The 23,917-nt window shown below is 42.6% G+C and overlaps 2 protein-coding genes and 1 pseudogene across 3 annotated transcripts; all 3 read right to left on the bottom strand.

Moving 5' to 3' along the window:
• Nucleotides 1-2,473: 2,473 nt before the first annotated feature.
• On the bottom strand, nt 2,474-9,446 carry mybl2b (v-myb avian myeloblastosis viral oncogene homolog-like 2b; the record flags this gene model as incomplete). The annotated part of the gene is made up of 15 exons (XM_084172879.1): nt 2,474-2,602; nt 2,809-2,940; nt 4,084-4,200; nt 4,499-4,606; nt 4,720-4,819; nt 4,941-5,113; nt 5,323-5,595; nt 5,805-6,011; nt 7,370-7,423; nt 7,521-7,665; nt 7,871-8,091; nt 8,295-8,387; nt 8,549-8,620; nt 8,735-8,831; nt 9,406-9,446. The coding sequence occupies 15 exons, from the start codon at nt 9,444-9,446 to the stop codon at nt 2,474-2,476; spliced, it is 1,962 nt and encodes a 653-aa protein (XP_084029005.1).
• Nucleotides 9,447-13,154: 3,708 nt separating this feature from the next.
• LOC311138123 (intraflagellar transport protein 52 homolog) lies at nt 13,155-17,812 on the bottom strand (annotated as a pseudogene). The gene is made up of 13 exons: nt 17,688-17,812; nt 17,445-17,532; nt 16,081-16,210; nt 15,723-15,810; nt 15,456-15,527; nt 15,074-15,200; nt 14,914-14,997; nt 14,431-14,499; nt 14,192-14,346; nt 13,954-14,041; nt 13,592-13,703; nt 13,338-13,479; nt 13,155-13,217 (listed from the first exon to the last, which is right to left on the bottom strand). The product of its transcript is annotated as an intraflagellar transport protein 52 homolog (transcript).
• A 4,444-nt stretch (nt 17,813-22,256) lies between these two features.
• On the bottom strand, nt 22,257-23,586 carry LOC311138035 (zinc finger MYM-type protein 1-like). Its single transcript, XM_084172684.1, has 2 exons — nt 23,484-23,586; nt 22,257-23,291 (listed from the first exon to the last, which is right to left on the bottom strand). The coding sequence occupies exons 1-2, from the start codon at nt 23,520-23,522 to the stop codon at nt 22,764-22,766; spliced, it is 567 nt and encodes a 188-aa protein (XP_084028810.1). The 5' UTR covers nt 23,523-23,586; the 3' UTR covers nt 22,257-22,763.
• Between the last annotated feature and the right edge of the window lie 331 nt (nt 23,587-23,917).

Below are 23,917 nucleotides of genomic sequence, written 5' to 3'. Positions count from 1 at the left end.
CCAAGCCTTGGAGACTTCCATTTCAAAGACATGGGGTGGTAATTGCATTTTCAGACTTGGTATGTATTATTATTAGACAACCACCTAATCACATAATTTATTATTTCCCAAATATATTTCAATAAAATAACATTTTAAAATCATCTCTCCTCAGATGCTTTGTTTTATGACATGTCCAATCTGACAGCTAGTGTCGTTACCCCTATTCGTATAGTTAACTGCTGCAAATGAATGAACGCGTTCTGATATCAGAACCAGAAGTTTGTTGGACATGTCTGAAATGTGGGCCAGAATAATTTATTTTTTTATATAAAATAATCTGGTATAATCTGTGCAAATATTGTACATTTACATACAAATTCACATTCTATTTCAGTGCCTTTCAGACGTAACCGGGCTCATGTGCCTTTACCTCAACATAAAAAGGGGTAGGGTCACATGAGCATTGTGTCCGTTTTTCATTGGTCCTCATCAAGGAACAAACCACACTCAATTCCTAATCTGGCCCATCTATGATTTACCACAAAATCAATAGCTCACGACACCCACCGATTAGGTCAATAAAAAGGCAACCTCTAAAATGGCATCATACGTGTATTACTTTTTCAATCACACATTGTAAATGCACAGAATATTATACAAATTGTTCATATAATTTATTATTTTGTAGGTTGTTTACATTAGTCAACAAATGAGATTTTCTCATACATTTTGTTATCTGCACAGAACATTATCAGGTTTCAGTAGAAAAATCCTGTACCATACACAATCTTATGAAAACTATAAAATTTTGGACATGGGAATAGGGCAACCTGAGTGTATGAATCTTCTACAGTGATGCATATTCACATCACATACTTCTATTCTTAAAATAGTAGCCTATAATAAACCTACAAGTGGACAGTAGACTACATATTATGTAAAAATAGATCATTGGAAACAAACATGTCAGCAACCTCCTGTTTTCTTGTGTGAGTAAACTTGTTTCCATTCGTTATTGATTGATCAGGTACTCAAATGCAACCATGACAAACACATAGTTACAAACAACTCCAATACTGATATAAATTATGTAAGTGCAAAATGACATGTGAACTTTAGATATCAAAATAAAAATAAGATAGACATTTACATTACATTTGAGTATGACAAAAATGTGATTTAAGTGTGGATTATTCAATTGTTGGACAGTGTTAAGACCTTTACTAGAGAACGGTGTGTGTAAATTCAAACTTCATTACATTTGAAACACTTGAAATAGCATTATAAAAGTTGCCCTACTATACCATTCATTTCATATTTACAAGTATCCAGGACTGAGAAAACATTACTTCAGTTCAGTTAAGCTTGCCCAACATAGCACGAGATATCAATTTGACAAAACCTTGTTTAAGTAACATAAAACCTTGCTCTTTTGACAATAATTGGGCAAAATATCATAATTAGGCTGCCTGTGTAAATGCAGCCTAAGGTTGGGAACAGTTGCATTGAACATGTTTAATCCTTAAAAGTCTAAACCAGGGGGGGGGGGGGTTCTACTAAACTAACATATGGGTATTTTTTTTAACCAAGGATCATTTAGCTATTTGATTTAGAATTGTAGGACCCCTTGAGAGAGAGCGAGAGAGAGAGAGAGAGAGAGGTATGTGTATTTGATGAAACATTGAATTTGGCCTTACTGCCATTAGCCCATAGAAACACATTGAACAGCTTCATATATTGATAAACAGATGGCCCCCCCAAACAAATTGAAAGGAAGTTTGTTTTGAAGTGTCTGTCCGATATGTGAGAGATATAAGCACGATCAGGAACCTTTTTTTATATTTATTTTTAATACATGTATTTAACCCCTTATTTCTAGGCACTAAACTATCTCCATATATACTTCCATTCATTTTTTTAACTGGCTACCGTCAGACTAGTCTTGTGAGCGTCCTACGTCCTAGAGCAAAACAACCGACATGTACGTGTTCATGAGAGACTCGCCTTTCCATAGAGGGGTCATATTAGTGTGTAGCCCAAACTGTTCGGACACTACAGACAGAAGTTGACAGATCGGCTGTACCGACATCAGACGAGTCCCGTGACGCTCATAGTCTGACAAACACCGCACTAGCTCTGCCACCTTTCACCGCAGATGCGGAAGGGCGACATCGGCAGATGCAGTGGATTAAGACGCAGCCCATGCAAAAAAACATATCTCTAGTTTAAACTGACACACTTTGATGGAGATGTTTTTAGTATGCTAATTAGATTTCTGCAGGGGGCTCTAGGGAGTGTTTAACTATGGTTGCAAACTTTCAATAAATTCCCTGGTTTTCCAGAAATCATGGTTGGAAGATCCCGGATTTCCTGCTTATTCCCTCCTGATTCTAGGAAAACCAGGTAATTTATTGAAAGTTCCCAGAATTTTGCAACCCTATATTTAACACACGAAAATGTCTGCACAGAGGACAACTAAGTTAGTGAGAGCTCAGGACAGGATGAGGGCCCGGTTAGGAGCGTGGGATTTCAGTAAACGGAGGTAACGTCTTGCTTTCTCTGTCATTATGAGCTGGTCCTTAGTCCGTCCACATACCACTGCTTCCCATGCCTTGGACATCTGAGGACACAGCAAAGCATATCAATAACTTCAGATGCAACAGACAAATAGAGAAATGAAAACCACTACAATAGATGTGTGCATTACAGGCTATTAGAAAACTCCTGATTGTGATATAGTATAAAAATAAACATGAAAAAGACAGCTATTAAATAAATATTTCACTTAGATGGCAGCCAATGGTCGCGTTTCATTAGAGTACTCACTGGGGTTGGGGGCACTGGGTTGGAATATGCACCACTCTCACTGGGTCCTAAACAGAAGCCCTGATCCAGAACATTCTCCTCTTTATCTTCCGTCTTCATACAAAAGGACGAGGAGTTGAGAGACGTCTCAGCCTGCCACAAGGACAAGACAAAATACAAATCAATGGATGAAATCACCGTCAATCGAACGCTGCTTGCACCTGCCCGCCCGACTAGAATCACTACTCTCAGCTAGTCTGACTTAGAATATGTGGACAACTACAAATACCTAGGTGTCTGGTTAGACTGTAAACTCTCCATCCAGACTCACATTAAGCATCTCCAATCCAAAGTTAAATCTAGAATCGGCTTCCTATTTCGCAACAAAGCCTCCTTCACTCATGCTGCTAAACATGCCCTCGTAAAACTGACTATCCTACCGATCCTTGACTTCGGCGATGTCATTTACAAAATAGCCTCCAACACTCTACTCAGCAAATTGGATGTAGTCGATCACAGTGCCATCCGTTTTGTCACCAAAGCCCCATATACTACCCACCATTGTGACCTGTATGCTCTCGTTGGCTGGCCCTCACTACATATTTGTCGCCAAACCCACTGGCTCCAGGTCATCTATAAATCTCTGCTAGGCAAATCCCTGCCTTATCTTAGCTCATTGGTCACCATAGCAACACCCACCCATAGTATGCGCTCCAGCAGGTATATCTCACTGGTCAGCCCCAAAGCCAACACCTCCTTTGGCCGCCATTCCTTCCAGTTCTCTGCTGCCAATGACTGGAACGAACTGCAAAAATCTCTGAAGCTGGAGACACTTATCTCCCTCACTAACTTTAAGCATCAGTTGTCAGAGCAGCTTACTGATCACTGCACTTGTACACAGCCCATCTGTAATTAGCCCACCCAACTACCTCATCCCCATAGTTATTTACATTGTTATTTATTTTGCTCATTTGCACATCATCTTCTGCACATTTATCACGCCAGTGTTAATACTAAATTATTTTGCACTGTGGCCTATTTATTGCCTTACCTCCATAACTTACTACATTTGCACACACTGTATATAGATTTTCTACTGTGTTATTGACTGTATGTTTTGTTTATTCCATATGTAACTCTGTGTTGTTGTTTTTAATCGCACTGCTTTGCTTTATCTTGGCCAGGTCGCAGTTGTAAATGAGAACTTGTTCTCAACTGGCTTACCTGGTTAAATAAAGGTTAAATAAAAATAATCAACAATAACAGCAGAATTCAATCAATTTCTAATGAATGTACCTTAGGACAGGTTTTGGGCTCTGACTTAATGGACTGATGCCTGGCAGTGACGATCTCTTTGCAGTCCATGACATCCAGAGCCAGAGATTTACGCACTTTCTTCATTGGAGGTCGATGCTTGAAGCAAAGGAATGGACCACATATTCAGACCATTTCATAAGACTGAGAACCATCATTTATGTAAGTAAATTATCGTTCCTCTTAGATGCAAACCACAGGAGGTTGGTGGCACCTTATTTGGGGAGGACGGGCTCGTGGCAATGGCATCAAATAAGTATCAAATACATTAAACACATGGTTTCCATGTGGTTGATGCCATTCCATTTGCTACGTTCAGGACATTATTATGAGCCATCCTACCCTCAGCAGCCTCCTGTGATGTAAACTTCCTCCTGCCGTCTTTCATCATACTCACCACCTGCTTGCGTCTTTGCTCGGGTGGACTCTCATCCGTCACAATCAGCTCAATCCCAGCCTCTTTCAAGAGGACCTCTTTCAAGTCCTCCTCATTCGGAGTCTGAGGCTAAGACGTATAGAAATAAACTATTTTCAGCAGGATATTGAATAAATTATCCATAGAAATCATCTGACAATTCAGGTGCTTTCATTGACAACTGTAGCAAGTGAGGGACTCACCATTGGTCGCAGAGGACCATACTTCTCCATGGCATTTTTGAATGGAGTTGGAGTCCGTGGGGTGGTGTCAAGATTTGACTTGTGGTTGGGTGTAATGAACCTTTATAAAAAGACAAACTAAATATAATTCTCTACTGCTACGAGAGATTAATCATATTGCATGCCAATAATAACATAGCGCATACAAGACAATTGTGTGTCAATAATGCCTTATTACATACACTGAGTTTGGGTAAAGCTTGGATGCGCAAACAGAGTTTTCCTTCTGTGTGAGTGGAGTCTTGTCACGGTGTAGTGGTGTGGTAACCCCAGACTTCTGATTGCACACTGGGGTAGAGGTGAGAGATGGATTCTCCAGCTCAAAGTTGTCCTGTTTGGTCCACATGTTGAGGAACTGGAAACATACAATGCATTTAGAAACCCTTTCACTAATATTACACCTAACATCCATTTGCAATAGTACCATATAAATACAAATATGGAATTTAATCTTAGGGAAATTAAACATGGTAAAATGTGTTTTTGGCAACATGATTCTGTACAAAACAATGGTAGCGACAAGTCATTTTACTATGTGTTAGTTAATGGTGGTTGAGCCATTACCTGTGAGGGAGAGAAGGGCAGGATCTTGACCGGGGTGCTCTTCGGGGTCCTGGAGTTGTTGGAGTCAGGGGACAGAGCGATGCGACGGCGGCTGCGCCGGGTCAGTATGGAGGGTGGGGTGATTCCTCCAGGGGAGATGGGGATCAGCTCCCCCCGGTTACCCTTACTGAGCTCCTGTAGAGCACTGCCCTCCAGACGAAACTGGGTCCGCTCTGGGCTCTGGCTCTCCTCAGGCAGATCAAAGACAGCCATGTTACACCAGCCATCCAGGTCCTGGTAGAGGGAAAGAAACAGAAACAAAGTAAGGAAGAGTTTATGAAAATAAATATAATTTGCCAAACTAAGTCAGACCAAAATAGTCAGACATCTTGTTTCACATATCTGATCATCGAATGAGATATTTGGTGTTGCATTCAAAGCAGTAGATGAATGTGGTGAAATTCAGAAGACCGAGGTATTATGAACCCATCCAGCACTCTTACCCCATCTACCATCTCCATCACCTCTTTTAAGGCTGGGCCGTTAGGTGACAGGAAGCCTGAGCTGTCCACCACCCAGCTACTGGTATTCAGTTCACCTCCTGGGGTGTTTGGCTCACTTTTGGGGGTCTTTGACTGTTGAGGAGAGACAGCCTTGTGGGAGCCTGCTTCCTTTGGTCCGCCTCTCACAGTGGATGTACTGGCATTCTCCTGTAGGGAGCGACATAAGCTTGAAAATTAGAATGGAGATCCAGAAGAATAGATTAAATGAATATGAACACACAGCTACCAGAGCAATGTGTACTACCCTGAAGATTAGTATAAGTTGGTAATATTCTAACATGCACATGCTCTACATGTACTGCACTTCATACAGTGCATTCGGAAAGTATTAAGACCCATTAACTTTTTCCACGTTGTTACGTTACAGCCTATTCTAAAATTGATATAATTGTTTTTCCCCCTCATCAATCTACACCCCAGACCCCATAATGACAAAGCAAAAACAAACAGACTTTTAGAAATGTTTCACAAGGATCTCTCTGTACCTTGTTCCGTTCATCTTTCCCTCGATCCTGACTAGTCTTCCAGTCCCTGCCGCTGAAGAACATCCCCACAGCATGATGCTGCCACTACCATGCTTCACCGTAAAGATGGTGTCAGATTTCATCAGCCCAGAGAATCTTGTTTCTCATGGTCTGAGAGTCCTTTAGGTGCCTTTTGGCAAACTCCAAGCGGGCTGTCATGTGCCTTTTCCCCCTTTTTCGTGATTACGATCTTGCCTCATCGCTGCAACTCCCCAACGGACTCGGTAGAGGCAAAGGTCGAGTCATGCGTCCTCCGAAACATGAACTGAAGTCAGCCTGCAGGCGCCCGGCCCGCCACAAGGAGTCGCTAGAGCGTGATGAGGCAAGTAAAGCCCCGCCGGCCAAACCCTCCCCTAACCCGGACGAACCCCAGGCTGTAGTGATGCCGCAACACTGCGATGCAGTGCCATTGACCACCGCGCCACTCGGGAGGCTGACCATCGGGTTGTTGGTTAACTCCCTGACCAAGGCCCTTCTCCCCCGATTGCTCAGTTTGGCCGAGCAGCCAGCTCTAGGAAGAGTCTTGGTGGTTCCAAACTTCTTTCATTTAAGAATGATGGAGGCCACTGTGCTCTGATATGCACTGTCAACTGTGGGACCTTATATAGACAGGTGTGTGCCTTTCCAAATCATGTCCAATCAATTGAATTTACCACTCAAGGATGATCAATGGAAACAGGATGCACCTGAGCTTAATTTCGAGTCTCATAGCAAAGTGTCTGAATACGTATGTAAATAAGGTATTTCTGTTTTTTTTTAAATGTCTAAAAACCTGTTATCACTTTGTCATTATGGGGTATTGTGTGTAGATTGAGGATTTGTTTTTATTTAATCCATTTTAGAATAAGGCTGTAACGTAACAAAATGTAGAAAAAGGGAAGGGGTCTGAATACTTTCCGAATGCACTGCATTTATAATATAAAACACTCAAGTTTATCTGCTTTCCCCCCCATATAGAAGTTAGCAGTGTTTGCATTTTACCGGCAGTGTGGGGTCTTGGTCTGGGTCCCTCTCCATAGAACCACCATAGTCCATCTGTAGACATAACAAATCATGTTTCACAGCAAAACATAATGAGGATTAGTTTGAGCATAGCCCAGATGTTGTCAAACTGATTTCAGAAGGAACCTACCTGCTGATCTCTACTGTGGTGGGCCATGCCCTCCTCTGGTTCCATCTGCTGACATTTCAGAGAAGGATCCACCCCGCTGTAGAAGCCCATCTCAACCTTACGCTTGATGGTTGAGTTCCAGTGGTTCTTCACAGCATTATCTGTCCTGTAAGGTGAAATTTGAACATAATGTTGTAGTAATCAAGATATAGCTAGTGTATGAAGGCAAACACTAATCCAACTCCAATCCATTCAATTGCATTTATCACAAAATATGTGAAGACCAATAAGCTGTTCTGAGTGATCCTGACATTTCAGCACAGACATGTCAGAGTGACTCTCTTAGCTGGAGTACATGTCAACACAGTAACCTTCCGGGGAGCAGCTTGGCAATCTCAGCCCAGCGGTTTCCCAGCATGCAGTGGGCCTTGTAGATGATGAGGTCCTCCTCTGCTGTCCAGGAGGATTTCTTCACGTCCGGGTTGAGGTGGTTGTGCCAGCGCTCCCTGCACTGCTTCCCCAGCCGGCCCTTCAGGTGCTTGGCCACAATAGCCCACTGCTTGTTGCCATACCTGTTCACCAGGTCTATCACCTGTGGAGAGGAATGCAGGGTTGGTGGCCGTCTGAAAATGTGGCCTCTGAGTAGCAGTACAAGCCACCCGGAGGCTGTCCTTAGATATGAGTCAAAGCAGGTAGAGCTGACTGAACAACTATTGGTAAAACTCAACAACTAAAGTTGCTCTCACAAAGAAGTCTAGTAGAACTGATTGTAGAATAGTCACCATCACAACTAACCTTCTCGTCCTCCTCTTTGGTCCAGGGCCCTTTGACAAGATCTGGATCCAGAACCTTCAACCAGCGGTGCTGGCACTGGTGTTCTGAGCGATTCTGTGCCATACAGGGTTACCATACAGTTAATGATTTAATGCAAAATAAACCACACAGACCTTCAGAATGGAGTCTTTTCTATTTTAACCCTTCAGTTGTATTATTTGTATTGTCAACTGGATATAACAGAATATATACTGTAGTCTGTCAATCTCGCTCACCGGTAAAAGGCTGGCAATGTATTTCCAGTCATTTGGGCCCCGGTTCTGGACCAACGCTTTCAGATTGTCATCCTGAGAATAAAGTACACACATTTTATGAAGAGCTAAGTAACTAGCTCATTCCAAATAACCAACCATTTATAGATCAGCATTTGTGGGGGATGTATAAGGGGGACATTAACTCACCTCATCTTGTGTCCACTTCACTTTGACCTTTCCACAGTCTCTCTGTTCAGCCACATCAGAGTCAGTATCCTGATACATAGCCTCCTCCCCATCCTCTCTAAAAAGATAAGCAACAGGGTGTGGTGGTCAAGATCAATCTCATGCAAAGGGGGTAGTAGCTAGCACATTCTCAAACAAAAACTGCCCACCACCTAGTTTAGTGCAAGGTCTCCACATCTAGGGCGCACATGCATTGTATTCCCTGAAAAGTAGCTTGCTTGGATGGGTCACAGAATTGGGTCACAGAATTCTCACACAATGCATTTTGATACCTAGCTAGGTAAATTACTTACTACAAGCAACAGATTATGTGAGTTAGTAAACGTTTGTGCTGTCCGATTACTACGGTATGCATTAGAACATTTGCTAATTTATTGTTTCATGCCATCATTTGACTACTGTAGTTAGCAACATCTGACGTCGACCTCAACTGGTTGGGTGACAAAAGGGCGGTCAAATCACGTAAACGCGCAAAAATTATCGATGACATTCAGTAATTTCATATATTATAAAATGGTGCATAGCTCCCTGTCCTCTTAAAAATAACATTAGGATGTGGACATTGTTGTTTATCCAACAGCTGTTGTAGCTAACAATAACAAAGGTTAGAATCCGATTAGCTAACTACTTACCCGCGCGACCACCAGGACATTTCCCTCTGCTTTACCTCCATCACCCTTAGCTAAAATTCAATTGTATATTTTTGTTGGACACGTCGTGCATATATTTACAAACTATATTATAGGAGCAAGTCTGTTCGTCGTATATAATCCACGTTGGTTAAAAACATCGAATTGTTGCCGGGCTGGGCTGGGTGCACTTCTGGATTGCTGACAACACACTAGTCCGCGCTTAAGTTCCTATCTCGCGCGCTTCTTTTCTTGCAGGCTCTCAGCTTTCCCGGGAGTGACGTGACCAGAGGTGTGCGCGCGCAGAATTGCCACGGTTCCATCTGTTCATATAAAGTAATTGATCTGTTCCTATGATTTGTCAAGGGACACAAATATATATCTTATATATATATATATATATATATATATATATATATATATATTTAACTGGCCCGGATTGTCTGACTAGGGACTTTTCACAATGGTGTTTCTCTGTCTACCGAATACACTATTCATATCTATTCATGCATTCAATTAGAGATAAATGCTCACTTTTATCACAACATTATAAACTGGGTGGTTCAAGCCCTGAATGCTGACTGGCTAACAGCCACGGTATATCAGACAGTATACCAGGGGTATGACAAAATATTTATTTTTACTGCTCTAATTACCTTGGTAACCAGTTTATAATAGCAATAAGGCACCTTGGGGGTTTGTGATATATGGCCAATATACCAAGGCTAAGGGCTGTTCTTATGCACAACGTGGACACAGCCCTTAGCCGTGGTATATTGGCCATATACCACACCCCCTCGGGCCTTTTTGCTTAATTATATACCCCCCTCCCCCTTGTTGGTGAGGGCCCTCATCACCAAACAGGTGAGACAATCAACCAGCAGATTAAATACAAGATGCATTGTAATTAGGCAACCATTCAATGATTGACCAAAAACATGGATGAGGAGTTTACCAGTGCTGGTAAGAAAACAGATTTATTTGGCAAAGCAATTTGAATCTCTGCATAGGTGACATTTATTGTAATTCATATTAAGAATAACCAATATAAAACAATTGCACGTTAAATCATGTGGTGGTGAGACATTTGAACTATTTGCTTCATAGATGCATCCGTGAGTTTTCAGTGCCCATCTCCCTCAGAGCTCGACCGAGGCTTCTTGGAGCAGAGTTTGTCTGTGTCTGCTCTGTCACTGGCGGGACAGTCCACATCGGTGTTGCCTCCCAATAGAATTGTGGTTGAGTACTATGGTTCCAAACCAACCATCCTGGCCTCCTTGTGTCAGTCTCCCAACCCTATGTCCCCCTCTCAAGCCCTGAACCTGAACTCTAAGGAGGCTACACAAACACCAGGGCTCACTATACCTGTGGAGAGCAAGTCCTCTACTCCCGCTGAGCAGGTGCTCCTCCAGAAACCCAAACTAGCCTGCCCATTAGATCTGTCCTACATTGATCTGACTGCCTCGCAGGTTGCCTGGGAGGTCTCCCTAATCAAACCTGAGACTAACAGTCCAAAACCGATCCTTGAGTCAAGCACATTGGAGACTACCTGGAGTCCCAAGTTCCAGTCTGCACCACCGTCCCTGGCTGAGATCTCCCTGATCTGGTCAGGCTCACCCCCACACGGCAATAACACAGAGGACAACCAGAGGTCCTGGAGGGAGGTCACTATGGGTTCTAGTCTCGGTTCCAGCCTGAGCCAGACCTCGGGTTCAGTGTCAGCAGCTGAGGATGAATGGCAGAGACGCACATCCATCCCTACAGGTGTTGACAACAAGCCAAAGTGGGCATGTGACAGTGCTGTACTGAAAAGTTGAGGTAAGGTTCTCAGGTTCAGTGACTTGTCATTCTTGTTGAGTTGCTGCCGTGTCCTGGCCAGCAAAAAGTATTTTGGGTGAAAGTGGACCAGACCTGGCAAGATATTTCCTAGTTAAACTTGTAAATGTTTATGGTTGAGCAACTAGGACTTTTGAGTTTGTTTAATGCCTTGTATATTGACATGTTCTCTGATTTCCCCTTTATAGACATTGAGGAAATTCAAGAAGATGCCTGTGTGAATTTTATTGTCCCTTAACTTTTTTATAGTAAATAAAGTTTTGTATTGATTAAATCGACCATGCCTCTTGAGTATTTAGGGAATTATAATAAACTTTCTTGGCAACATTTGTGATGCTATACCACAACACACAAGTACTAAATAAAATGTGGAAAGCCTCATCTTATCAGGTTTATCTTATCAGATTTAGAACATTAAACATCTCAACTATATAGTAAGTTTGAAGGAGGATTATTTTACATTTACATTTTAGTCATTTAGCAGACGCTCTTAACCAGAGCGACTTACAGGAGCAATTAGGGTTAAGTGCCTTGCTCAAGGGCACATTAACGTCATTTAGCAGACGCTCTTAGCCAGAGCGACTCACAAATTGGTGCGTTCACCCTATAGCCAGTGGGATAACCACTTTACAATTTGGGGGGGGGGGGGTTAGAAGGAATACTTTAGCCTATCCCAGGTATTCCTTAAAGAGGTGGGATTATGGAGTGACATTCTTTTGTATTTACTGGAAAAACTATATAGAAGGATATACTGTGTGTATATACAAACGTATGTGGACACCCCTTAACTTGTGGATTTGTCCATTTCAGCCACGCCCGTTGCTGACAGGTGTATAAAATCAAGTACGCAGCCATGCACTCTCCATAGACCAACATTGGCAGTATAATGGCCTTACTGAAGAGCTCAGTGACTTTAAACATGGCACCGTCATAGGATGCCACTTTCCAACAAGACAATGTGTCAAATTTCTGCCCTGCTAGAGCTGCCCTGGTCAACTAAGTGCTGTAATTGTAGTGGAAACGTCTAGGAGCAACAACGGCTCAGCCGCGAAGTGGTAGGCCACACAAGCTCACAGAACAGGAGTGCTGTAGCATGTAAAAATCGTCTGTCCTCGGTTGCAACACTCACTACCGAGTTCCAAACTGCCTCTGGAAGCAACGTTAACACAATAACTGTTGATCGGGCGCTTAATGAAATGGGTTTCCATGGCCGAGCTGCTGCACACAAGCCTAAGAGCACCATGCGCAATGCCAAGCGTCGGCTGGAGTGGTAAAGCTCACCACCATTGGACTCTGGAGCAGTGGAAACGCGTTCTCTGGATTGATAAATCACATTTCACCATCTGGCAGTCCGACAGACGAATATAGGTTTGTCGGATGCCAGGAGAACGCTACCTGCACGACTGCATAGTGCCAAGTGTAAAGTTTTGTGGCGGAGGATGAATGGTCTGGGGCTGTTTTTCATGGTTCGGGCTAGGCCCCTTTAGTTCCAGTGAAGGGAAATCTTAACACTACAGCATACAATGACATTCTAGACAATTCTGTGCTTCCAACTTTGTGGCAACAGTTTGGGGATGGCCCTTTCCTGTTTCAGCATGACAATGCCCCCGTGCACAAAGCGAGGTCCATACAAAAACACTGTTGGGATGAATTGGAACACTGACTGCGACCCAGGCCTAATTGCCCAACATCAGTGCCCGACCTCACTAATGCTCTTGTGGCTGAATGGAAGCAATGTTCCAACATCTAGTGGAATGCCTTCCCAGAAGAGTGGAAGGATGTTATAGCAGCAAAGGGGAGACCAACTCCATATTAATGCCCATGATTTTGGAATGAGATGTTCGACGAGCAGGTGTCCACATACTTTTGGTCATGTAGTGTACATGCACTGCAAAAATACAAAATGTACAAACTCTCACTGGTTGCTAGAGTCATCAGAACGGGGAAAAGCTGGTCTCTGTTGTGTCAATATCATGTTCCTGTATAGGAGAGATTGGATAAATCATTTATATTACATAAATCGCAAATGAATGTCAAACAAGGCCTAGATCAACAAATAGTGTGCATTTATCAAAAGGTCTGTTGGTCATATCGCTCACCTGATTGAGCTTCTTGAACTCTACGACCTGGAAGAAGATGTGCTCCAGGATGTGTTTTGCATCCCTTTGGTCTTTATCCAAATTCCCTGTCACCCCCAAGATGTACCCACACTTCCTCACGTAAAACTCTAGATCATCGTCCGTGCCAGCAGGAAGAATACAGAGAACACTTCATTAATCATGCTTGATTAAAATATAACACTGACATTATAGGAGATCAGTTAACACAAGAATAGGATATGAAGGTTGAACACTTACATTTGTTGGAGAGCTGTGCCAAACGCACTTTCTCAGAGGAGAAGGTTTCATCCAGGTCAAAGAGGTCAAGCATGGGGGAGGCAGGTCCCTGAAGGCAGGCAGAAATACCTGCTCAAAGCAACCCATAGGAGAACACACACAGATCTTAGAGGGATGGCAAATGTATCATTTTCTACAATGACCAAGTGTGTATTGTCACATTTCAATAAATCCCAGTCAATTAGCATAAAGTGTTGAATACAGTATAGTGCGCATGCCATTCTCAGTTGAGTTTACAGAATCCACATACACTCGGTGAGATGCTTGAGCTAGACAGGAGCTGGGTGAGATTGTGTAGAGCTGGAGCGGGGAAACTTACAGTAGGCTAGAGCTGGGGAAGGGGAGTCTCAAACTGAGGTGTGATCAGCTGGAGGGACTCATGTTTGACATTCATCTGCATGTAGGAACTGCAGGGGGACAAGTCAAACACATTGTTGTCAACAAACACACTGTAAACATGTAGGCAAAGCAGACAAAACATCCTGTAGCCACCAACTATGGCCTACTGTAGTGAAAACTGATGTCTGTCCAGTTTCTAAAGCAGTATGTGTTCCCACCTGATGACTTGGGACAATGTGTTTGTTGATAGCTTGAGTAGAGACATGTCAAACGGGGAGGTAAAGTCTCTTGGGTTTTCCTCTCCCTCTTGCAAGCATACTCGTAGTCGCTCAGACAGGCAGCCTGTGTCTGGTAGCATGGTGTAATTTGTGATCTGGGCCAAACACAGAATGATAAGTGTCACTTCTAGGACTAAAAGGTAAAACTGTAGATCCTAAAACATGCCTTGGCTTCTCACCCCGGGGTCCTCTGCATCTATCTGGTTCAGATGAATGTTATCACCCATGAGCCACTGGAAAACGACATCCTGCATAACAAAAATAGACAGGCAATATTACAACCAAATGGAGTCAGTAGGGGATCAAATAGTGGATCACCAACCATTACATCATCACCATTTCAGTGCTGTAGTGATCACACTCTCGCAACTACTCTGGTGTTGCTGTGAAGATGTTAACGAGCCTTCCATCAGGAAGTCGTCAAATACCCTTTTAACACTCACTACTGAGCGGACCGAGACATGCCCAGCCAAGCTGTACTGTGCTGGCCTGGTTAAGCATCCATCATAATTGCAAGAACCATGCTGGAAAGGACAAAAATATCCAAACCAGCACAGTACAGTTTGACTCGAAATGATCATATGAAAAGGGTAAAAGAGCCTGCACAATTGGATCTCAAACTTAACATAAGTATGAGTGTTTTAAACTGACACTCCAATCACCATTATTTTACTGTTCTCCTCTTCACTGCCAGTTTGCCTACCTCCTGCATTACAAAAAAAACAATTGACAGAACTAGTAAATAACTGACATACTGTATCTTTGAAAAACAACGTATGATCATGCCGTGGTGTTTGCAGGAGGTCAATGGGAACTCCTCACCTTGACCTGATAGAAGGCAAGGACAGGCCTGTTGAGGGGGAAGCAGACGGACCCAGTGGAGAGAACAGCAACAGCAGGCTTCATCACGCTCAGTGTAGCTCCATACGGGTACACAAATGTGAGGGCCCTGTTCAAGTACACATTAAGAATACAGGTTTAATCTTTTACCAGGGGGACACAGACAAGCCAAACTGCAATCACTGTTTCATTCATTAGTTTGTTTAACAAGGGCCAACTCCTTTTGGCAAAATATTTGGCATATGATATGATTAGACATGAAACTGTGATAATCTCTCTGTTCTCTGTTGAGATTGTTGACAGTTATGAAAATGCAAATAAACAGAAACTTGAGAATGATGACATGAAAACGGAGAAGACCTACTGTGCATTGTTCCTGGCACTTTCGTCTTTGATGATCCCTGTTACTACTTTGCCTGCAGCCCGACTGATCTCTCTAAAGGATTAAAAGCAAGATGCTTGTTCAGTCGCTCAACAATGCATGTGTCTTTCATAGCTAGTGGAACTATCAACCCCATTATCCTTTTCTGGCACATTTACTTCATTGATATGCACAAGAAAGCAATGATAAAAGCACTATTACATTGGAACAAACCAAATATCAAAATGTCTAAATGGTTAACCAACTAACCTGTTCAGAACACCAAGTGCTTCTTTTGGATGGAAATACTTGTAGTAAACATTCCTTACGACAGCAACAAGAGAATGAAGACAAAACACTCATCACCAATACAATTCTGTCAGTGAAATATCTGGATGACAACAATCTGAGTTGCGAGGACTATTCCACTCATATTTACATTTTAGTCATTTAGCAGACGCTCTTATCCAGAGCGACTTACAGGAGCAATTAGGGTTAAGTGCCTTGCTCAGGGGCACATCGACAGATTTTTCACCTAGTCGCCTCGGGGATTAGAACCAGCGACCTTTCGGTTACTGGCACAACGCTCTTACCCACTAAGCTACCTGCCGCCCCATATGATACTCACCATTGTTGACCATTATCCCAAACTCCTCAAGGAGGATGTTGATATTAGTGTTATACTTCAGCTCCCCTCCTTCACGAAGCATCACAAGGACATTTCCTCCCACATCCAGGTACTGCTTCAGGACCTCCAACTGAACAAGACAGAGCAAATCGATGTCTGACTCAAAACATAAAGCAACCAACATACCTTGACAGGGCTGTAGTGGAGCAAGTCGAGGGCTTCAAGTTCCTCGGTGTCCACATCACTAAGGAATAACCAGTCCACACACACCAATACAGTCGTGAAGAAGGCACGACAACGCCTCTTCCCCCTCAGGAGAATGAAAAGATTTGGCATGGGCCCTCAGATCCTCAATTAGTTATACAGCTGCACCATTGAGAGCATCTTGACTGGCTGCATCACCGCTTGGTATGGCAACTGCTTGGCATCCGACCGCAAGGCGCTACAGAGGGTAGTACGTACGGCCCAGTATGTCACTGGGGCCGAGCTCCCTGCCATCCAGGACCTCTATACCAGGCAGTGTCAGAGGAAGGCCCTAAAAATTGTCATAGACTGTTCTCTCTGCTACAGCACAGCAAGTGGTACCGATGCACCAAGTCTGGAACCAAAAGGACCCTGAACAGCTTCTTCCCCCAAGCCATAAGATGCTAAATAGTTAACCAAATAGCTTCCCGGACTATCTGCATTGTCCCCCCTTTGCACTCATTCTTTTGACTCATCACATACGCTGCTGCTACTGCTTATTATCTATCCTGTTGCCTAGTCAATTTACCCCTACCTATATGTACATATCTACCTCAAATACCTCATACACCTGCACATCGACTCAGTACTGGTACCCCGTGTATATAGCCAAGTTATCGTTACTCATTGGGCCTCCTGTAGCTCAGTTGGTAGAGCATGGCGCTTGCAACGCCAGGGTTGTGGGTTCGATTCCCACGGGGGGCCAGTATGAAAAATGTATGCACTCACTAACTGTAAGTTGCTCTGGATAAGAGCGTCTGCTAAATGACGTAAATGTAATGTGTACTTGTTCCTTGTGTTTTCTTTTTATTATTAAAATAATGTTTTCCCTGCATTGTTGGGAAGGGCCCGTAAGTAAGCATTTCACTGTTAGTCTACACCTGTTGTTTATGAAGCGTGTGACAAATACAATTGTATTGATTAGATTAGATTTTGATACCTAACAGTGTTTAGGTTGACAGACATTTTATTTTGGAGGAGTGTGTTGCAATGCTGGGACACACATCAAATAGGAAACTTTCAAATCTGTTGTTTCCATCTCCTGATCACTCTACCCAAACCTCGATTCATAAAGGCATGTCCTTTGACCTCCTACAACTCTACCATGACCAGCCACACACCTCAGCAGCAGTGAACTTTTCTCTGGAACCAGCAGTAATCCACAACTTTACATCATTCAACCTCTCCAAGGAGAGCTCCTCTTTTATGCTGTGGAGGAACAAACATAAAACCACATATATGAAGTTGCCTTATTATGATGCCAAATAGGTGACTACAACGTATTCTTCTTACGTAGATACAGCAAGCAATAGCCAGCTAGCTAGCTAACAGTTATTATTATTATTATTATTATTATTACCTACCTCTGGATCTTCCATTGCGACCTGAGTCTCTTCTGCAGGAACTTGTAACCATTGTTGGCAGTGAACAGTTCTCTCTTGGATGCGTTAAAAACCACACTATTGCGCTGCTCCTTCTCCATATCCATTGTATTATATATTCAAAGACCTGTTACATTACTGCATTGCGTATATGACGAATTACTCAACGTTAGCTAGCTAGCTAACAGCTAAGTTTAGCTAGCTAGCTAGCTTCTTACACAAATCGTTACTTTACTGGCGAGCAAAGTCTTGAAAGACCAATGATTTGCTGTTTCTTTGTATATTTGAACAAAGTGGCAACATCACTAATACAACATCTTAAAATGTTCACATATTTATATAAAAAATAATCATCTTTATAAGTGAAGTTAGCTGGCTAGCTAGATAGACACCTCCAGAAGCCATCTTTGTGTCTCAAATTCGTGCATTGTGGGTACAAAACTATGAGCCACAACAGTAACCATGGGCGCTGCCCGCATAGCAACGGGCGGAGCCGGGATCTGGGGTGTATTCATTCCGTCTTGCAACGGAAACCAATACCGTTTAAGAACCAAACGGAAGCAAACAGAGCAAATGGAACGAAACGGGGAGGGACCTACCTGAATTTGTCCAATAGAAACTCTCGTTTTTATTGCTAAACGTTTTCCGTTTGGAGTAAACTGCAAAACGTTTTGCAACTGAATTGGCGTAATTAATACACACCAATGTTCAACCACTACAATATATTGTATTTCAATTGCGTTCAAATATATATCGAGTAAATGAATATTGGAATGTATTTGGAAATACAATGGAAACAAGTTTTTGGAAATAGTTTTAAAGAGTATTTATAGAAATTTAGATAACCGTCCTGCAGAACAGCAGAACATCATGATCGCCTAAAGAGGGAGGAGAGAGAAGGAAGAGAGGATGAAATAGAGGTGGGATTGGATAGGGATTAGCCAGTCATGTACTTTGCAAAGCCATTGGCAATGTTATAGTATTAATGTTGTAGAAACAGTTAATGATTGTCAATGCATGTGTTGCCAGTTACAATTAGTTTATTGTGTGCTGCCACAGTACAAGCTACTCAGGACTACATTTCACAAGAAAATGTTGGAGCGCAGTTTGGCTGGACTTGGATGTTCACAGGGTACCTCACATTTGAAGTAAACATGTAGATGTAGTGTACTGGACGAAATATTTATAATGTACTGTTGTTTTCTGTTGTAGGACGCGATCTTTCCTCCTCTATGTGATCTTCCTTCAGGTCTCGCGCTGGAAAGCGCAGGAGGCATCATTCCCGCTCGCCCTCCCGGGAGAAGCGCCGCTCCAGGGACCGCAGCGAGACCGAGAGGGAGTGAGAGCGGGAGAAACGGAGGAGACACAGCAGTCTCTCACCCAGCAAGAAAACAGGAACGGCGCTCCAAACACATGTACCCAACTGCTGTGTCTCCTCCGAATCCTCTGAATGCTCGGCTATGAAAAGCTGAGGTGACCTGTTGCACCCTCTACAACCACTGATTATTATTTGACCCTGCTGGTCATCGATGAATGTTTGAACATCTTGAACAACAATGTGGCCTTAAATGGCCATGTACTCTTATAATCTCCATCTGGCACAGCCAGAAGAGGACTGGCCACCCCTCAGAGCCTGGTTCCTCTTTAGGTTTCTTCCTAGGTTCCTGCCTTTCTAGGTCGTTTTTCCTAGACACCGTGCTTCTACATCTGCATTGCTTGCTGTTTGGGGTTTTAGGCTGGGTTTCTGTATAGCACTTTGTGACATCTGCTGATGTAAAAAAGGGCTTTATAAATACATGTATTTGATTGATTGATTGATTGCACCCTACCCCCCTTTACAGTGCCATTTCTAAGTGACATAAGTGGCCACTCAACCTTTTTTAGGAAGTTAGTCGGGGTCTCAACTTACTGTTAGAGAGGATAGTAGAATACACAATGTGCAATTTCGAAATTTGGTAGTGCATCAGCAGTTTTCCTCTTGTTATGTCAGTCACTGATAGTCACTCAATTACCCCATGTCAGCTAACATTTTATAGATTGCTAGGTAAGTTAGTCTAGCCAGCTATCTAAACCTTGTAGTAATCATGGCCGAATTACTGACTGGGCACGCAAGGCACGTGCCCATGGGCCCTGACCTCTAGCGGACCCCAATTGATTTTGTTAGTCACTCTCACTCAGATATCATATGAACATGAGTAGTTCATAGAGGCGGATTTTGTTCACTCAACAATATGAGTGTTGATTTACGAACTAAAGGTCAAAGGTCAGGTAATAGGTAATTATGTGTAGGCACGTGATTTAGACAATGGACAGATTTTGTTTAAGAATGTGAGTGTTGATTAATGTACATGTACATACAAATTGATTAATTGTATTAATGTGTTTGTAGTAGAATAGACTCCTGTAAATGTGTGATAAATGCAACTGGATGGACATCATAAATTCTTAAATATGAGTATATACACTCAACAAAAATATAAACGCAACATGTAAGGGGCTGGTCCCATGTTTCATGAGTTGAAATAAAAGATCCCAGAACTTTTCCATACGCACAAAAAGCTTATTTCTCTCATATTTTGTGCACAAATTTGTTTACATCCCTGTTAGTGAGCGTTTTATCCTTTGTCAAGATAATCCATCCACCAGACAGGTGTGGCATATCAAGAAGCTGATTAAACAGCATGATCATTACACAGGTGCACCTTGTGCTGGGGACAATAAAAGGCAACTCTAAATGTGCAGTTTTGTCACACAACACAATGCCACAGATGTCTCAAGTTGAGGGAGCATGCAATTGGTATGCTGACTGCAGGAATGTCCAGCAGAGCTGTTGCCAGAGAATTTAATGTTAATTTCTCTACCATAAACTGCCTCCAAAGTCGTTTTAAAGAATTTGGCAGTACATCCAACCGGCCTCACAACCGCAGACCAAGCCTAACGCGCCAGCCCAGGACCTCCACATCTGACTTCTTCAGCTGCGGGATGGTCTGAGACCAGCCACCCAGAAAGCTGATGAAACTGTGGGTTTGCACAACCAAAGAATTTCTGCACAAACTGTCAGACACCGTCTCAGGGAAGCTCATCTGCGTGCTCGTCGTCCTCACCAGGGTCTTGACCTGACTGCAGTTTGGCGTCGTAACCAACTTCAGTGGGCAAATGCTCACCTTTGATGGCCATTGGCACACTGGAGAAGTGTCCTCTTCACGGATGAATCCCGATTTCAACTGTACCGGGCAAATGGCAGGCGTTGTGTGGGCGAGCGGTTTGCTGATGTCAACAGTGGGAACAGAGTGCCCCATGGTGGCGGTGGGGTTATGGTATGGGCAAGCATAAGCTACGGACAACAAACACAAATGCATTTTATCGATGGCAATTTGAATGCACAGAGAAACCGTGACGAGATCCTGAGGCCCATTGTCGTGCCATTCATCCGCCGCCATCGCCTCATGTTTCAGCATGATAATGTACGGCTGCATGTCGCAAGAATCTCTGTACACAATTCCTGGAAGCTGAAAATGTCCCAGTTCTTCCATGGCCTGCATACTCACCAGACATGTCACCCATTGAGCATGTTTGGGATGCTCTGGATCGACGTGTATGACAGCGTGTTCCAGTTCCTGCCAATATCCAGCAACTTTGCACAGAGTTGGACAACATTCCACAGGCCACAATCAACAAGCTGATCAACTCTATGCAAAGGAGATGTGTTGCGCTGCATGAGGCAAATGTTGGTCACACTAGATACTGACTGGTTTTCGGATCCACATCCCTACCTTTTAAAAAAAGGTATATGTGACCAACAGATGCATATCTGTATTAGGGCCTAATGAGTTATTTCAATTGACTGATTTCCTTATATGAACTGTAACTTAGTAAAATCTTAGAAATGGTTGTGTTTATGTTTTTGTTCAGTGTAGCTGCGCAATTTAGATAATACATTGATAGGCTATATAGCTAGCTAGCTTGCTGAAATGATAGAGAGAACAAAGAATATATGTTTTGGATCATGTTCCTGTGTATGTCCATATGGTAACGACATCTGGAATCTGACACGGTTTCACTGGAATTATCAAACGGCAAGAGTCAGACAAACGTCAACACTCAACATGTCAACAGGCACGGTTTAGCTGAGACTCATTTATCATCTCAGTTTAAATGTATTTGGCTAAGGTGTATGTAAACTTCTGATTTCAACTGTATGAATATGCTTGTCTATCTTACAAAACATGAGGACATGTTTTTGTATTATTGCCTACCAGCTCTGTCTCACATCAGAATTAGACGTTCATCCATGTTTCTCAAACGCAACATTTGGACTTGTGAACAGGAGTGGAGAAATATGATTTTTCTTTCTGTATCTTGAGAGAATGCAATGCTCAGTTAGATACCATATGTAGAGGTGCTGTCTTCATCATAAAAGCATCATAAAAGCTGATAGTATTTCAACCAGTGGCGGCTGGTGAAAAATATTCTCGGTGGGGCTGTGCCATACTTTTTTTTTCCTGTAACCATCGCGATATATTTTAACACAAACTGCAGGACAGCAGTGCTCAGTGAAACATTCAGTAATTATTTAATGCCAATATTAAAAAGTTGAGGCATTCTTACACAAAAACATATTACACAAACCCAAGCCTTTCATTTGCATTTAAAGTGAACTTTTCACCATTGGTAGTAAACAGGCAACGCAACAGGCATGCTGTCAGAACAGAGTGGAAAGTGGACAATAACATGAAATTATTATAAAGTTTATAGGAAATCTTACACTGTATAAAAGGATGTATAATATAGAAATGGATATCAAGTGGATGAACTCAAACCTTTGACTGGAAGAATAGCATACAGTATTTTATGATCATACTAAATGTGACTAATTGTTAATGTGCTCCAGAACTGCAACAATTAATTGATACAAAACAACATATATACAGTAATATTAGCAAAGACACTATTAAGACTTTCTAGAGTACCATATATAACTGGATTTTTTATGCTAAGGTCAACTATATACAAAGAAACATGCGGCCAGAGCTGCTCTGTGTGTGTGTGTCTGTCATCTTATTTGTACAGGAATTTTGCCCGTCTGTCCTTCTGAGTGGCAAACCTCTCAATGACCCTTTGATTAAAGTCAGGAATGTCCCTGACAAGTTTCTTCTCCATGGAGAGCATGGCCAGAGCGTTCAGGCGATCCTGTGTCATGCTGTTTCTCAGGAAGGTCTTGATCCTTTTCAGTGTAGAGAAGCACCTTTCTGACTCAGCAGTTGTCATGGGTGTGGTGATGAGGATCTTGAGGAGGCTGGCAGTCTCTGTGAAAGTGCTCTGAAGGTTGTTCTCCATGAAGAACTGGTACAGGGGCACTGCACCACTACAAGCCTTGAACTCACTGTTCTCATAGATGAGGGACAGTTCGGTTTTGAGCTTGGCCTTGTTCAACATGGGGTACGCCTCCACGGTTGTTTCAAGCGCTGTATCGGGGAACTTCACACTGTGTTGTGGGAACAACTCTCCGTGCAATAGTGTTGCGCTGATGAGGTGCTGGGTGAAGGAGAACCTCTCTTTGGCATGACTCAGGATGGTATCACATACCTGTAAAAGATACATCATCAGCTTTAATTTGCAATTAAGCTATTTTGATGCAAGTGATCCTGACTGACACATGCCTATGTCCAACTCAAGTATATGATTACCAAGGTGCTGATTGTTCAGGGTTTTGGCTACATACTACCAGGCCTGAAAAAAGTTCTAGGGGGAAACACTGACAATTACATCACAACTTACCTCTATAGCCAACCTCTGTTGTTCTCCTGGTCCCAGCATCCTCCGTCGCTTGATGGGCTGTTGCTGCTCGTCAGATGCGCTGTCCCCACACAAAGAGGGAATTGAGGCCCTGGGTCCAAAAAATAAAGTTTAATTTGATAACTTGCAATCAGACTTCTTAACTCACTGTAATTCCCCCTCAACACACAACCAGTGACTTTTATATATATATATATATATATATATATATATATATATATATATATATATATATATAGACAGACAGACAGACAGATAGTGTGTATATACACACAAACTATGTCTAGTAACTGCTTTTAACCTGTGATGTACATAATTAACTGATGTTATTACGTTTTAAAGCCTTTTTCTATTACATTTGTGAGAGGGATGCAACATCATTTTGTTCTGCTGTGCACTTAGCAATAAAGTTAATC

The sequence above is a fragment of the Coregonus lavaretus genome (genome assembly GCF_964263955.1).
Source record: "Coregonus lavaretus genome assembly, chromosome: 12".
Taxonomy (NCBI): domain Eukaryota; kingdom Metazoa; phylum Chordata; class Actinopteri; order Salmoniformes; family Salmonidae; genus Coregonus; species Coregonus lavaretus.
The sequence above is the reverse complement of the archived record's forward strand: the minus strand, read 5'-3'. Positions and strand labels throughout refer to the sequence as shown.